This window comes from Ictalurus punctatus, chromosome 10 (assembly GCF_001660625.3).
Source record: "Ictalurus punctatus breed USDA103 chromosome 10, Coco_2.0, whole genome shotgun sequence".
In the NCBI taxonomy this organism is placed as follows: Eukaryota; Metazoa; Chordata; class Actinopteri; order Siluriformes; family Ictaluridae; genus Ictalurus; species Ictalurus punctatus.
Genome location: NC_030425.2, coordinates 9,435,088 through 9,452,797, shown reverse-complemented (window position 1 = coordinate 9,452,797; position 17,710 = coordinate 9,435,088). Strand labels below are relative to the sequence as shown.

General features: G+C 34.9%; 1 protein-coding gene across 1 annotated transcript; it reads left to right on the top strand.

Annotated features, from left to right (window-relative positions):
* Positions 1 to 1,175: 1,175 nt before the first annotated feature.
* adgrl4 (adhesion G protein-coupled receptor L4) lies at positions 1,176 to 16,162 on the top strand. Its single transcript, XM_017477560.3, has 16 exons — positions 1,176 to 1,287; positions 1,397 to 1,531; positions 3,024 to 3,173; positions 4,685 to 4,834; positions 4,918 to 4,988; positions 7,145 to 7,312; positions 7,501 to 7,684; positions 8,364 to 8,480; positions 8,604 to 8,803; positions 9,092 to 9,271; positions 10,260 to 10,463; positions 12,707 to 12,927; positions 13,096 to 13,162; positions 13,675 to 13,766; positions 13,866 to 14,034; positions 14,139 to 16,162. Exons 1-16 carry the CDS (start codon positions 1,242 to 1,244, stop codon positions 14,199 to 14,201), a joined length of 2,217 nt encoding a protein of 738 aa, XP_017333049.1. The 5' UTR covers positions 1,176 to 1,241; the 3' UTR covers positions 14,202 to 16,162.
* The last annotated feature ends 1,548 nt before the right edge of the window (positions 16,163 to 17,710 follow it).

Genomic DNA, 17,710 nt, shown 5'->3' with positions numbered 1-17,710 from the left:
TACCTGATACCTTCTCCCTGTTTTTCTACAGCCCTAGCAACAGCAGACTCCTGGTCGTTCCTTCACCTTTGTTACTCTTGTGTTATTTGGTCTCAATTACAGTTTCTACTTGTTCCTTGACCTCCCCCAGTCATAGCCTCACTTCCTGCAACTATCCTAGTTGTAGCCTCTCTTCCTTCACCTGTCCTTATCCTATCTTCTTTTCTTTCACCTGTTGCAGTCATAGCCTGTCTTGCTTCACCAGTCCATGTTCTAGAATATTCTCCTTCACTTGTCTTCCTTCAACTGTCCCAGTCCTAGCCTCCCTTACTTATCCTCTCCCAGTTGTAGCCTGTCTTCCTTTACCTGTCCTGGTACTAGCTTATCTTACTTCACCTGTGCCAATCATAGCCTCACTTCCTTTACCTAGCCTCTTTTACTTAACCTGCCAAGTTGTATCTTTTCTGTCTTCATCTGTCCCAGTCCTAGGCTTTCTTTCTTCACCTGTCTCTTTTTTCACCTATCCAGATTGTAGCCTCTCTTCTTTCACCTATACTAGTCATAGTCAGAGTCAGTGTCCCTCTCAGGCACTCTGCCATCCTCAATGTCAATTTCAGCTGCTGATCATGTGCTAGACTCTGCACCATGCCCTTATTCTCTTCCTGCTCTGGCCCAGGGTCAGTTCCTGCCCATGATTCTGGCACTGCCCTTGGTTTTGTACTAGGCCCCATTCTAGACATTTCAATCAGGCCTCAATCTCAACCTTTTTTTTTGTCTTGGACCCACCTCTTGTTTCTCTTCTGCTTGTGCACATTGTTTGTGTTCTGTTTTACTTTTGGTCTGTCTTCTACTTCCTGTCTTCCTACTGCACCAGCTCCACCCTGACCATTGACAGCAACTGTCTTTTGTGATTTGTCTCAGTAGGTTTGTTTCTGTATAAATCCTTTTTCTGTTTTTGGTTTCTTGCAAGGCTTGTATGAATAAATACTGGAATTCTGACTTGCTTCATTGTAGTTTTCCTAGGTCATAGTTTTCCTAGTCTCTTCACTCTAGGTCTAAGTTGTATATTTGTTCTGGGGTTAAACTTAAAACTGTTTAAGTGCATTACAGCAGTGTCCCTTTACCATGTCTGTGGGAGCTGATTGAGGACTAGGACAGGAAGGGTCAGGTTTGGAGAAACAGGAAACTGATGAAAGGAAATGATGCACGTCACACAGGCACACAGTGCAGTTGGTAAAAAGTGAAGCAGTCTTGAGACACAAATGGAGTTCTTCCTCATCTCACCGCTGAAACTCTTACTTTTAGCAGGTAGGACGCTTTTTTTAAAAAACAGTTCTAAATGAATTTATGCTCTCACATCTCCACAAACATTTTTCAATCAATCAATTCTGTTTGTTTGGGTTTTTCCCCACAAAAGGCTGGCTTTCAACTGTGCTGGATCCATGCAAATCTTCAAAAACTTGTGAACGGTGTCACCAGAATGCAACTTGTACAGCTGACAGTTGTTTCTGCAAGAGAGGTTTTACTGGAGATGGAGCCAATCAGTGCATAGGTGAGTGATTTCATTTATTTCAAGTGCGACTGTATTATATTCCATTCGGTCCTTGGGATAAATTGGGAAAAAAATATATTTCTAGTTGTGAATAAATTATTTTACCCATCATTAAACTTATATGAAAATATAGTTTAAATAAATTATATTGAAGAAAAAGAACATGTAAGAAAATTTACTAAGGGAAAATGCTGGTCTAAGCTGGTTTATGGTAGAATAATGGAGATTTTCAGTGAAGTCTTTTTGTTCCTGGAATCTGACTTTCTAAATTCACAATGACAAATGATTTGTCACTGTGAATAATAAATGAGTTGTTAGGCTTGTCAGTGTCAGTATTACCAGATGTAATTTCTATTGTTTTGTAGCTGATTTTGTTATTTTCATATGCTAGGTTTATTATCAGTATGTAATTGGTTGTTTCCTTCATTTTGTTTAACACTTTGACAACAATTTTCAACAGATGGTGAAAACATATCGTCAAAAATTTACTTGATCCAAATTTATTATAAAATAATGAACTGCAGACGAGCAGACGAGCAGAAAAATGCAAGCTGTATTTTTATAACTTGGTGGTAGGAAAAACTATGCGGCAGTGCAACTTTTTTGTTTGCAAAAAAAGTTTTCTTCCCCAACATTATCATAACAGGCACAATAAATATGGAGTGCTACAGACAAATTTCCAAAGTCACTCATAACCTGGACACAGCTAAGAATATACATCTGGCTCAAAGTGAAAAGTAGAGGGCAAAAGTAAGTAGTGTATATATCACATGCTAGCGAATTAGCACTAAAGGGATTGGGAAAGGGAAACTAGACATACATTGAAAAGTAAAATTCACACTTGTTAACCAGAAAAACTGCCAGCTCTATGCTTGAATAAGCATGTCAAGCAAATGATCAATGGACTAAAATATGTTGCTCTTTGCATTTATCTCAACCAGAAGTGAAGTCCCAGCATTTAAATTATTATTATTATTATTATTATTATTATTATTATTATTATTATTATTATTATTATTGTACATTTTTCTACAGCATGTAACTGGGAAATCACAGTTATCTAGAAAGGATTTTAGCAATCTTCAGGTAGACTGACATCAAACATCAGAATTGGGCAAAAGTGTGACCTCTGTGACTTTTATTGTAGTATGGTTGTTGATGGGTTGTTTTGAGTATTTCAGTATTTCATGATCTCCTGGGAATTTGATCTCCTGGGTAAACCACAGTCTCTGGAATTTACCCAGAATGGTGCCACTGTTAGATAACTGCATGAATGTGTAGCGGTACAGGTGTTCCTAATAAAGTGGACAGTGTGTGTATCTATCTATCTATCTATCTATCTATCTATCTATATATATATATATATATATATATATATATATATATATATATATATATATATATATATATATATACATATATTCAACCCCTAATAAGGGGAGACTAATAAAACATGCATTTTCTATTTTCTACTGTTTTATACTCTATGTAGATGATGATGAGTGTGCAAATGTCACTCACATCTGTGGGGATAATGCCATCTGCACAAACACAATAGGAAGCTATTATTGTACCTGCTTGCCTGGATACATGTCATCAGGAATCGCCAAATTTCAACCTAATGATGGAACCTACTGTAAAGGTGAGACATCACATTCATAATGAATTACAAATTTTTAAATGATAAATATCATACATTCCAGATGTGTGACAACAAACGAGTATGATAAGCATTGTGCTATATGGTTAATATATATATATATATATATATATATATATATATATATATATATATATATATATATATATATATATATATATACACACACACACACATACATACATACATACATTCAATAAAATGTATACTGTATATTACATAAAAAAGGGCAAGGAGTGCAGTATGTATTTTGAAGTAGACTGCATGATTGTGAATTTCAGGGTAGCTTAGTTTTTGGTCTTGATCTGGTGAAAATTTGAGGAAAAAAGTTTCAAGAAGTCAATAAAAAATATTCTCAAAGCTCACTGAAACTGTAAATCTTTAGCCTAAAATAATGTGCTATTGGTTTGTACAGTTATGATACTATAATAGTGGTTCTGCGTATTGTTCATATTGGGCTGTATTCAGAGTTGGTGAGTTAAACTCAAAAGTTACGTCACTATTTTTATATAGGGAAAGAAATCTCATATTCAGACGGGGTTTATGCAGCCACTTAAGTTGACTTTCTGAGCAGTTTTTCAGATTATTAAAACGTAGTTGCAAGATTTTTCTTGAGTAGGAGCGTCCGACCTAGAGTTTCTTAATAGTGTCTAGACCACATCCTTTAAAAACAAGCATGTGCATTCAAGTCCCAAATTGTTAGGGATAAAGAATGTGGAATGGAGAAGCAGATCACATTTCTTTGTTGTCAAATGCAATATTATAAAAGAAAAAATACTTATATGATGATACTCAGAAGATGGCAAGCATTCAATTTAAAATGTGATTGGAGCCTGTTATAGTGCCAATATATTGATATGTGAATTGCCCTAGTTGTAATTAATCATTGGAGCAGTATTAAATCCAGCAGCATTCTTTTACAGTTTAATGCTGGATCAAGTGCTATTTTATAATAGCAATTAAACCAAATTTAACAATATGGCTTCCACCCACATTATTCAGCAGTTATAAAATAGCACCTGATCCAGCACTTCCTATTATTTTGCATATCTCACCATGTCCTCTATGCAGAAAAAATTTATATTGGCCTTCCATAGTTTTTCTAACTTGTGTATTTAAAGCCCTTAATATACATTGCAGAATGACATATTTTGGTTACATTAAACTGTCAGAGAGTGCTGCTGGATTTAATACTGCTCCATGCATGCACCAATATTATGCAAGAAAAATTGGCTAAGGTCCAAGATCAGAACTGAGACACATGTTTGTTTTACTCAAACACCACCCTGGCATGAGCAATTCCTGTGTAACTGTTTGAGTAGTGCGTAAGTCTCTGGATATGCCTGAGGTCTGAATAACAATGTGTAAAATGTGGTAATGAAATGTAATATTTCAGTATTCACGCTTCATGATGCACACATAACTCAACTCTGAATAAGGCCCATGAGGCTAAGTGTTTGTGTTTGTTCAAACATTACTCCTGTGTCTTGTAGATCTTGATGAGTGTATGTCCGGTCAGATTTGTGGGCAATTCTCCAAATGTCACAACACAAATGGCTCTTTCTACTGCTCATGCCAAAGAGATTATACAACATCATCAGGAAATATCCAGTTTCAGGGAGATAATACGACTGAGTGCAAAGGTGACTACAACAAGTATGCTACTGTTTTATTACTTTCATATTTGCTGTTCAAAAACTTACTAAAGGTGTGTTTGATTTCTCAGAGGACCCAAATAAGGACTGTCATCAGGACACAGGATGTATAACAAAGACTGTTAAAACCACAGTTAAAAATGTAAGTATGCCATGATACGTCAATGCACTGTTTAAAACATTCCACCATGATGTACCATAAAGACACAAGTATACAAAAAAAAAGTATTATATATATATATATATATATATATATATATATATATATATATATATATATATGTGTGTGTGTGTGTGTGTGTGTGTGTGTGTGTGTGTGTGTGTATATATATATATATATATATATATATATATATATATATATATATATATATAAACACTATAAAAATTATAAATAAACATTTAAAAAATGCATTAAAAATAAATATTTAAATATGCAGGATAAAGGTTTTTTTAATGCAGTGTAAATACTGAGTATATAACAATATGAAAAAAGTATGAATAAAAAGAAAATAAAAAAAAACATTGGAAATAAATATTGTAAATATGCAAGATAAAGAAAATGCTTAAATGCAGGAAACTGAACAATATGAAAAATTGCAATATTAGGTTTAGTTTGTCACAAGGATAAGAAGGATGAAGATTCCAGCATGTGACATATGAATATGTGTATGTGTGAATGCATACAGATTACCCTACGCATCAGATGTTTTCACACCACCTTTCTGGCTGTGGCTTTTTTTTTTCTTTACTCATTTTCCTCAGTCCTTGGTGGTCACGTTGTGCTCAGGAAATAGTTGCTCATGAAACAGTACAGTCATTATGATCACTGGCTTTCTGGGAAACAGGGCTTGTTTTTCTGGGCAGGAGTGAAGTAATGAGGATTTATTTATAAGCAGCCGTATGATCGTGAATCCTGTGCTAACCCTCCGGATGTTCTAATATCTGTGTATAACAGAGAATGGTGCTCTCTGGTGGCACGACTGAGACGATACCAGCAAAGTAGCACAGTTAAAATCTTGATTGAATCTAATCTAATTTGTTTTGTTGCTCTGTTTTTCCTCCCACCATTTCCCCTACACTCGGAATAATCAATCGTTCCAGCTTTACAGTGACAATATACAAAAGTTCTTCATAACAGACATTTATCCCCATAGTAAAGAACTGAGACGGGAAAAAAACATTATTTTATATGCTGATCTGAAGATATCTTATATCTTATCTGAAAATAATATCCGTATGATTATTCCAGTCTACATCCTACAGAGTTTATGTAATTCTATTTTTTTTTATGCTTAAAAATTTCATTGAGTTAGAGTGCAGTGAAAAATTGACAGTGAGATAATGGTACATCTTAATATCGGAGTTTTCCTTTTATCATAGTTTCTTCTTACAACTTAATATCTTCATGGAGGAGGAAGACAATAACTTATGTATAACACTACAGTGGCATTGATTGTAATGGACTATATTATTGATTGTATTATTTTTTTTATAAGAATTTGTATTAGAACTTGTAAAAAATAAAATAATAATAATAATAATAATAATAATAATAATAATAATAATAATAATAATAATAATAAAGGTAACATGGTTGCACAGTGTAAACAATGCACTGAAACTCTGGCTATGTTAAATTGAGTGATTGAGTGTGTGTATGTGTGTTAATGATGCTCTGAGGTGGAATGGTGTCCCAGTGGAGATGAATTCTCCCACCTTGTGCACAGTGTTACAGAGATAGGGCTCCAGAGCTTGCAATGCACTATGTATATATATATATATCGGAGTAGAAGAAAGTTATTGCTATAACTTACAATGGCATACTGCATTGTTACTAGAGTGATATGTCTGGACCCCCAGACACATTCTGGGAATTAAAGAGGTTAAATATTTAGAAATGTCCAGCACCCTGCTGTTCAATCAGACAATGAAAGCATGACATGCTTTTGTACACGAACACACACTACTGCCAGAATAGAATGACCTTGAAATCAGAAATCATGTCATCCCCTCTTGCTATTCTGTTTTTGCCGACCCTGTCTGTTTGGGCTTTCAGGAGAAAAAAAAAAAACTTCTATGTGGTTCACTTTCTAATTTAGGGGAGTCCCACTGTAATAATGAAATCCAACATTTGCCCTTGCTCTTATTTCACATTACTTAAAGTGTGATTAGACATCAGATGCAGTCAGTGAAGCAAAAATGTGCAATTGCTGTAATTTCGAGTAAATGTTGTCACTGATGAGTAATCGCACTGCCAAATGGTGTTTAAAGCCTCTTAATCTCTCATCTTTGTAGATCATTAACCTGCCAGATCCACAGCAGCAAATGGAGGAGATAAATAACCAAACATCAGGTGACCTTGCTCCAGTCACAATAATCTCTTACATTGATGCCATGGAAGCGTCTGTGTTGCATTTTGCAAATGAGTCTCAGACCGACAGTGCCATAAATGCCACCATCAGGGTAATTTCTACACATTCTCCCCTGAATAGTATTGAAAATGTGCTTAAATAAATATTTGGTGCTCTGTTGAGTCCTTACTAACACTAATAACTCAGCTTAAATATCAGGCTTTATGTATTTATGAAAGTTATTAAAAGTCTGTCTTAAGTAAGCCTAAATATGACCATTTCGTATGTGATCTTTTGTAGAATTTGATTCAAAGCGTGAATAATCTGGTGGAAAAGGAGGAAAAGGTGGCATGGAACAGAATGAAGGAAGATACTAAGGACCATTACATAACTAAGTTACTACATACAGCAGAGCAGGGAGCAGTGGCACTTTCTAAAGCCTACAAACATTCAGCTGAAATGCAAATCAAAACAGCTGACGTAGGTAAGGAAAGAGGCAGAATGTCTTCACCTTTTGGAAAAAAATTCACAGGGTTGAAATTCAAGTGTATGCTTGCCAAGCCAAGTGCACTTGCTCAGAAATATCCCTAGAAAATCCAATTCTCACATATTACATTTTTTCTACTCCTGTGTGATTTAAAAACAGAAATGTGGAGTGTCTACTTGCACCTGGCTGAAACTGTGCAATCACAGTGCACATCGGTTGTTGTTGTTGTTGTTTTAAACAATATTACCAAAGCTAGCTAGCTACCTAAACACATATTTGTGCTAATGTTCTACTAGTTAGGTTAGCTATATGTCACAGCTATTTGGCCTCAGTAGCTAGGGGAGTTCGCTAATTATATACTGTATTACAGCTATTTGGCTTTACTAGCTAAGCTAGCAAAGTTTGCTAACAATCTAGTTAATGTAACCATAATGTTATAATATCCTGTAATGATAACCAAGTACTAACAAGATAGATGACTCATAAACCAGCAAGTTTGAGGTTAACTATTATATTGTATATGTAGCCATGGTCACTAGCAAGCTAACTAACATTAGGCTAAATAGCCCTCATGCTCCCAGATTTCTATTTTTACCTGGGTGCAGTCAGTGGCAAATCATTTGCCAATCAACTGCTTGCTGTTAATTTGATCATCATGCATTTCTTTATTTTACAGAACTGAAACTCTACAAATTTGTCTCCCGGGAAAAACAGAAGTCCAGCATTTCAGCATCAATAGGCGGAGATTCTATTTCACTTAGTCTCAAATATATGAAAGAGGAAAATACAAACAGTAAGAATTCAGAATTTCATCTTTGTTTTTTTTGTTTTTTTTAAACAAAGCTATTGCTAATTCCAATGTTAATCGATATATGATGACAGATGTCAGTATGTGGTATGATATTTTGTGCATTAGGGAGTGTCTCTGTTATATTCCTGCACTACGACAGCATTGGGCCTCTGATGAAGCCCAAATCTGACCCCGGGGTGAACGACTATAGCCGATACGCCGAAGCAGGAGAGATCATAGTAAATTCTCCTGTAATAGCTGCTGCCATAAGTCCACCGGATATTTTCCCCTTGGATTATGTGACCTTCACTCTAAAACACCATGAGGTACTAGCCTATGTTCAGTATGAAGCATGCAAGCAGTAATATGCCTATATAAAATAGGTACACAAACACAATAGTCCTACTATATGATATCGCCATAAGATTTCTATACATGCACAGCTATTATATGTCTTCTTGTATAAAATGATATAAGGTACAAGACTAATATTCAGTATGAGGCATACCTCTATAATCTGTCATTTATAGTCTTAACCTCTACGATAATATACACAGTACTTATGATACTGCTTTTTCCCCTTAAATTAATCTCACTTTTATCTTCTCAATAAGCATATAGACCCTGAAACTGATGAGACCAAATGTGCTTTCTGGGACTATTCACTGAGCAACATGAAAGGTCACTGGTCCATCGAGGGCTGTACGCACTCTCATGTCAACAAGACCCACACAACCTGCTCCTGTAATCATCTGACACACTTTGTCATCCTCATGTCCTCTGGCCGGGCCAATGTGAGTTTGTCAATTGTCAACAAATAAATTCAAGCTGGAGTGTGATGAAATCCCTTTGATATTAATATATCTGTGTAAATAAAATGTATTCATGTGCCTTCACATGCAGCTTTTACCCTATTTTTTTTTATATATAGTATGCATATAAACAGATTTTATTTGTCACAATATATTTGTTACACTTTTAGATTATTTTTCAGTTATTTGTCTTAAGGAATAGCACAGTGACGGCTGATCCATAGGGGAAGGTGGGGCAGAGCCAACCCATACAGTATACTGCGTATCATCCCTTGAACAATTGTTCTGTAATCTTCATAAAGTCCATACAATTTTAATTAAATTTAATTTCTTATTGACTCTTTTGAGTGACCAAGGGTCAAAACATTTTCTATTTGTCACATATAAGCCGATGTCTCTTTTGAACACGTGGCAACACACGCTCTGCCCCATTTAGCTTGGTCGGGTTATTATTGCACCTAGTGGTCAAAATGGGAATTACAACAAGCACTAACTGCCCCAATAAGTGAAGAAGAATCAGTGGATAGGATGGTTAATTAGTGTTTGACCTCTTCTGCATTTCTCTCACACACTATGATAGTGGCGATGGAAACCACACCAGCTGTATCAATCACAGTAGAATTTCTTTAATAAAAAAAAAGCCCATTTGAGCTTACAGTGGGGGAAATAAGTATTGAACGTGTCAACATTTTTTTTCAGTAAATATATTTCCAATGAGGCTATTCACATGAAATTTTCACCAGACTTTAGTATTAACTCAAGAAATCTACACATATAAAGAGATCCAAACATTAAAGTCCATAAATAAAGTTATGTGTAATAAAGAGGAACAACACAGGAAAAAAGTATTGAACACGCTAACCAAAATTTATTTAATACTTCATAGAGAAGCTTTTGTTTGTAATGACAACTTCAAGATGCTTCCTGTATGAAGAAATTATATCTTCCAATAACTGCTATGTCTCCTCAGCTCGCTGCACACTACAACGTACTGAATCGCATCACTCAGCTGGGAATGGTGATCTCCATAATCTGCTTGTTCATGTGCATCTTCACCTTCTGGTTCTTCAGTGAGATTCAGAGCACCAGGACAACCATCCACAAGAACCTATGTTGCAGTCTTTTCATGGCCGAGTTTATCTTTCTAATCGGGATCAATATGTATGCACACAAGGTGAGCTCTCAGAATACTGTAGCTACATGTCTGTAACTTTATAACAGTTAAGATGTTAACACTTTACAACAACAGTACACGCGTAACCATGTGCTAATATCTGCATTAATAATTACTTAAATACGTACTCATTATGAGTTAAGGCATGTACTAATCATGAACTAATGAAAGGCTAACCTTAACTACAAAAATCACTAAACTACTAACTACTAAATGAAATATGCTCTATAAGAAAGAATATGAATTAAATGTGCGTAATTTCAAATTGTTTATATAATTTGCCATATACAGCTGCATACACAAACAATGGGAGGATCAATGTAAATTATGAAAGTAATCCAGTGCCATTCAGTGATGTTTGTGTCTGCAGCTGCATATGGCAAATTATCTAAACAATTTGAGTATGCATATACAAAGTATGCATATTTTATGGATATTCTTTCTTATAGAGTATATGTGATTTAGTTTACCCCTACGCGTTAGTTAATACATTAATTAAAAAAAACATGTACTAACATGTACTTAAGGTGGTTGTTATTCATGCATGAATTCATAAGACTCATGTTGTACTTAAGGTTGGCTCTTCATTAGTTTGTGATTAGTTCATGCCTTAACTCATCATTCATATATATTTTTCATAATTCAATTATTAGTGCATGATTATTCATGTACTTTTACCGTGAAGACTAATTAAATCATGTGGAGGACTGGCTTCAGAAGGTTAAGGTTATGTAGTCCAGATTTCCTATATTCCTTTATTTTGTTTTTTTTTATATTATTTCGTGATCTGGTGTACTGTATATTTCATTTCCAAAACATATTCCATATACTGTACATAACTTTGATGACACAGTGATGCTTTGCTTTTATTAGCACCTCAGTAATTATGTGACTATAGATTTGTAAACAACCTTTTATAAGCATTTATGGTACATTAGGCCCACCAAACTTTTAGAAAAAGTATTTTCTTATAAGCAAATGAAAGATATACAGTTGTGTAACAGACATGTAATGATCTTATTTAGGGCAGTACTAAATGAAAAAAAAGACCTTTAAACAAAATAATAACATTTTGTTACAGGATGATTATTTGTTAGTAATCATCCTGTTCAAAAGTTTACATCCCTGGCTCTTACTGTATCGTGTTACCTTCTTGAGAATCAGTGAACCTTTGCACCTTTTGTAATAGTCGTGTACGAGTCCCTCGGTTGTCGTCAGTCTGAAAAGATGGTTCTGAACATCATATAGCCGCTGTTGGAAACGGGTCAAATATGCAGAAGATGCTGTAAAAGCAAAGAATGTGCAGGACCTGGGGGATTTTTCTGAAGAACAGTGGGTAGTTTAACTGCTCAGGACAAACAAGGGACTCATGAACGACTCTCACAGAACATAAAAACAGTCGTTGATCATCCAGGTAACGACACACGGTATTAAGAATCAAGCTTATGTAAACTTTTGAACAGGATAATTTTGATAAATTCAGGTATTATCTTGTGTTGTGGACTATATGTAAACATCTGTTATGTGGAATAGTTTATTCAGGACAGTACTGAAATAAAAAAACAACATGGGATTTTTATGATCCTCTTATTTTCTTAACAGTATTAAGATTTAGCAGATTCTACACGGGGTATGCAAACTTTTGGGCACAACTGTAGATTTTCCCTCAAAACACCTCTTTGGACCACAGTTTTGTGGTTGAAAATTAACTTTAAAAACCCCACACTTATTGTTGTGATGTTATAAACATGTACATGGTGGTGATGTCAAAGGTGGGTGACCCACTCTGTATGAAATAAGGAAAGCAGGTTATAGGCTAAATAAAAGTAGTTGTTAAGATCTAAGTTGTGTGTAGAGGTAATTTTAGAATATTAGTATGAAAAATGTAACAATATGTACAATATATTTCCTTGTATTTATAGTATAGTATAAGTATAGTATAGTATATGTTTAAGGTTTAGTTTAGAATTGGGAGTGTTGCAAAACAAAAATTCAAAGGGGTCTCAAATTGCCTGAACATTATTGCCTAGGGTTATGCTACAGGATAATCCACATTGTTTCAAAGCAGACTCTTCGTAATGTAAATGATCTTTCCTGATTCAATTGGGATAATATATTATGTATTAATACTTCATTATGAAATCATTAAATAAGTATAACTATATATGTGTGTTTGTGGACCTTATAGCAAAGTATTACACATTAATTGTATATCAATAATGATTGTTGCTTCCATGTTTCAGTTGTTTTGTTCGGTTGTTGCTGGGTTGCTGCATTATTTCTTTCTGGCTGCTTTCGCATGGATGTGCATCGAGGGCATACACCTGTACCTGATTGTTGTCGGCGTCATCTACAACAAAGGCTTCCTACACCGCAACTTTTACATATTCGGTTATGGCAGTCCAGCAGTGGTTGTCACAATCTCTGTAACTCTTGGCTATAAATACTATGGCACAAATTCTGCGTAAGTATACTGCCTTAAACAGGAAATTGAAACACAATTGTAACTTTCATAAGCACAAAATTTATTCCATTCATGAGTATGTAAAGAGATATTTTATAAGATGTATTCATAATACTGTATGTATAACCAAAAAGGCAAACAAATATTTCTGCTTTTGCTTTTCAAAAGATGCTGGCTAAGCACGGAAAGAAATTTCATCTGGAGTTTCATTGGACCTGCATGTTTAATTATTCTGGTGAGTCTTTCTCATCACCTTGAAAAACTTTTTTTTTTTTTCAACAATCAAATAACTTGCAAAGGGAGTAAAATTGGCCGTGCTGTCTGGGTGGGAGGGATGGCATACTCTCTCTCCCCTGTCAATCACAGTGACACTAGCCAATCATGGGCATGTATGAGCTAATGTATAAGAAAGAGGGCAGATATAGCACTTTGCTCTGAGTGTGTTATGTTGATGTATGACACAGCATGAGCCGCAGTTCAAAAAGATGCACTTGGCTGGCTTTATGTGTCACAGAGGAAGCACATGTTAGCCTTCACCCTCCTTTGTTGGTAGATGTGGTATGATAGGCGAGAGCTGGCCGGTGGCTGAGAATTGTGCAGAAAATATAAATAAATAAATAAATAAATAAATAAATAAATAAATAAATAAATACTTGCTTGTTTTTTTTTATGTGCAGGCCTTAGATCAGCTCTTTAAACTCAAGTTGTATTTGTCTAAATTTTGATTTCATTGATGCACTGATCTAGGTGAATTTGTTGGCATTTGCTGTAATCATCTATAAAGTCTATCGTCATACAGCTGTGAAGAAGCCTGAAATCAGTCACTATGAAAATATCAGGTAAAGCATTTATGTCAATATTTGAGAGATTGTAGTTTAAATATTATTACGAACTAGGAATGATAACTTTGTCCGTTGAATTCATTCACTCGAACCCAGGTCTTGTGCTAGAGGAGCTCTTGCTCTCTTATTTGTACTTGGAGCTACATGGACATTTGGCGTGGTGCACATCCTCAATGAGACCACTCTCACAGCCTATCTCTTCACTTTTGCTAATGCCTTCCAAGGGATGTTTATTTTTATCTTCCTCTGTGTTTTGTCTAGAAAGGTAAAGTTTACCTCATTCTATTCAGTCCAAATACTTTACCATTCTTGTTTTAATGCTTGAAATAGTTTGTTGGAAATGCCTTCTTCTTCTTCTTCTTTTAACAGGTTCAAGAAGAGTACTACCGAATGTTCAAGAATGTGCCATGTTGTTTTGAGTGCCTGAGATAAGGAAATCAGATTTTTGGACACTCACCACCATGGAAGCAACTTAAAAAATATTTCATAACTCATAAGTATTTGAGGTTACAAAAATTTGAACCTTTTTGTCACCTACAAAAAAAAAAACAACTATTTTTTATATTTCTATGTAGCAAATGTGATAATCAAACCCATCCATCATACTGAAATTAGTAGTAAAAGTAGCATTATGTGTTAGTAAATAGTAGTTAATCTGTTATTTGTGTGGCAGCACAGGAAAACCCATCGGATGACAGTGACAGTGTGATTGAATTCTGGCAAAAATACTGCTTTTCTGCCTATAACGTCAACTTAACAATTTAATTGTGCCTAGGATATATTCTTGCAGAGAGCCTGTTGGGTAAGGAGCCAGTTTGGAAAAATGATGGTGTAAAAAAAAAAAATTCAGTATGAATAAAGATGTCTAAAGCAACTGTGCTGCAGTCGAAGTTAAATACTTTTTAAGACTTTAAAATGCCATAACTTTACTTGTGATTGAGATACACACAAATATACTTCATTTCAAGAAAAGCTGTAGTTCAGAACTATACATAGTAGAAAATTTCACCATATGAAGGGTTTTCCCAGGCTGCCACATATTTTGTTCACTGTGCACATTGCAAATGGATGTATTTGAATACAGCTTAAAATGTACTTTTGTAAATTTAACAGTAAAAGTACTGCACTCAAAATGTACAAAAACTATTATATACAGTAACTAGTTCATCTGCTCAGTTATTTACTACACAGAGTTTTGTTTACATAATATTTAAAGTTGCTTAAACTAAAGTTGTGTTTCTGCCTGTAAAAGAGTTGTATTCTTTATGTATTGTATAAATCGTTGTTAATGAGTTACTTTGTGAGGTTTGGATATATTTCAGATGTTTTTGTTTTTTAAAAAAGTTTTATTACAGTTTATTCACTATTATCACCACAGACCGAACAAAATGATGCAGAATAGCATTTAAATATGGAAATCTTTGTGGACTTTTTTAACTGGTCACTGTCAGAATTCTAATATGATGTTAAATGAGTGCTTTATTAAAGGCAGGGATTTCCTGGAAGGTAAAACTGTTTAGCCCATAGATGCAAGTGAAGTCAAGTCACTTTCATTTTTAAGCACGTTTAAAGATGTCTACTAAAGTGCCGTAAAATGAAATATTTAGTAATTTCAAACAGCGATGAAATAAAACATGAATAAAATTACATAAACGAATTAATTAATAAAACAATAAAAAGCATCAAGCAAAAGCATTAGTCAAAGCCACAGGAGGAAATGGAAGACTCAATACTACTGACTTTTATAATGACTCAAATGCCTGGGAGAGTAAACATATTTTTAAACTGGAAATGAAAGTTCAGTGCTAATATTAACTATAAATCATAAATGTGTGGTGTGATGCAACTGGCTAAGTGGAGTGATAAAGTTTTTGGACATTTATGATTGAGCTAGACATAAATTATTCCAATAAAATAAGCTAAAAACGTTTCTCCCTTCATTAAACGTTTGTCCATTCACTAATACATATTCTTTGGTTCAATTTTCCAATAATAGAATATTTATAATGGTCATTAAAACTAATTGCTAAAATATAGAGTGGTCAAACAATTTTGACTGGCAGTGCATGATAGCAAGTAAACTATATAACACTAAAGATAATATAGCATTCATGAAAAGTTATTGATAATTTCTTAACACTTGTTTATCCTGAATACGTTCTGGAATGTTCATGAAGTACATTTTGTTTCTTAATGATGGCCAAAAGCTAACTGACTGAGGGACAGCTGTGGTGGCGCAACAGTTAAGCTTCTGTGCTTATGAGTGAAAGATTGAGTTCAAATCTCAGAACAGCGACAAAGTCACTGTTGGGCTCTTGAGCGACTCCTTTAACTGTTCAGTTTTATGTTTATAATAGGTCTCACTAAATGAATAAATGTATATTTAAAAGCTGCATGGTTGTTTGACTTGATTTTTTTTATTATTGACACAATGCATGTTGTGCCTTCCGCTAATATTGGCACCCTTGGTAAATATGAGCAAAGAAGGCTGTGAAAAATTGTCTGTATTGTTTAACCTTTTGATCTTTTGTTTAAAAAATTCACAAAAATACTCTACTCTCAAGGATATCAAACAATTGCAAACAAAACACAGGTTTATCCCCGCCAAAATATCTTTGTTAAATATAGGTGTGCAACAATTATTGGCACTCCTATGAATTCATATGAGAAAAATTTATTTGCATTATATTCCCATTGATCACTTTTTTTTTAGTACACCTAGGTGACTAGGAACAGGAAATTGTTCAACCATGACTTTGTGTTTCACAGGGGTATAAATATGAGGTAACCCATAGGCCAAATTTCCTTAGTAATTCATAACAATGGGTAAGACAAAGGATTATAGCTGTGATGTGCGGCAAAAGGTTGTTGAGCTTCACAAAATGTTAAGTGGCTCTAAGAAAATAGCACAAGCATTGAAAATGCAAATTTTCCACCATCAGGGCAATAATTAAGAAGTTCCAGTCAACTGGAAATGTTATGAATCAACCTGGAATTGGATGGGTGTCTATATTGTCTCAACGCGTTTTGAAGAGGATGGCTCAAGTGACCAAAATATCTCCAAGGATTATAGCTGGAGAATTGCAGAAGTAAATTGCGTCTTTACATTTATGACATTTGGCAGGCGGCCTTATCCAGAGCGACTTACATTTATCTCATTTATGCAACTGAGAAGTTGAGCATTAAGGGCTTTGCTCAAGGGCCCAGTAGTGAAAGCTTGGCAGTGCTGGGATTTGAAATTACAACCTTCTGATCAGTCTTAACCACTGAGCTAATACTGCGTCTTGAGGTTAGAAAGCTTCCAAAACTACAATCCAAAGTCACCTACATCACCACAAATTTTCTGGAAGGGTTTCAAGAAAAAAGCCTCTACTCTCATCCAAAAACAAACTCAAGCGTCTTCAGTTTGCCAGACACTACTGGAACTTCAAATGGGATCGGGTTCAATGGGCAGATGGAACCAAAATAGAGGTTTTTGGCAATAAACACCAGAGGTGGTTTTGGCACACACAGAGAAGTAGCCATATGGAAAAGTACCTCATGCCCACAGTTAAATATGGTGGTGGCTCTTTTAATCAACCTCATCAGGCATTGTAGTAGAAGACTCAGAGCTGTTATCTTGGCAATGGGAGGTAGCCCGTTCATATATATATATACAGTATTTTGTAAATATTTGATTATAACTTTTCATGTGACAACACTGAAGAAATGACACTTTGCTACAATGTAAAGTAGTGAGTGTACAGCTTGTGTAACAGTGTAAATTTGCTGTCCCCTTAAAATAACTCAACACACAGCCATTAATGTCTAAACTGCTGGCAACAAAAGTGAGTAACTGTATTTGCAGGACTTAGTGACATTGTCATTGTGGGCTCACACACTCTGTCCTTTTCCCATTGCCACGGGTCCAGAAAATTGGTTTGCAGCAATTTCACCAACAG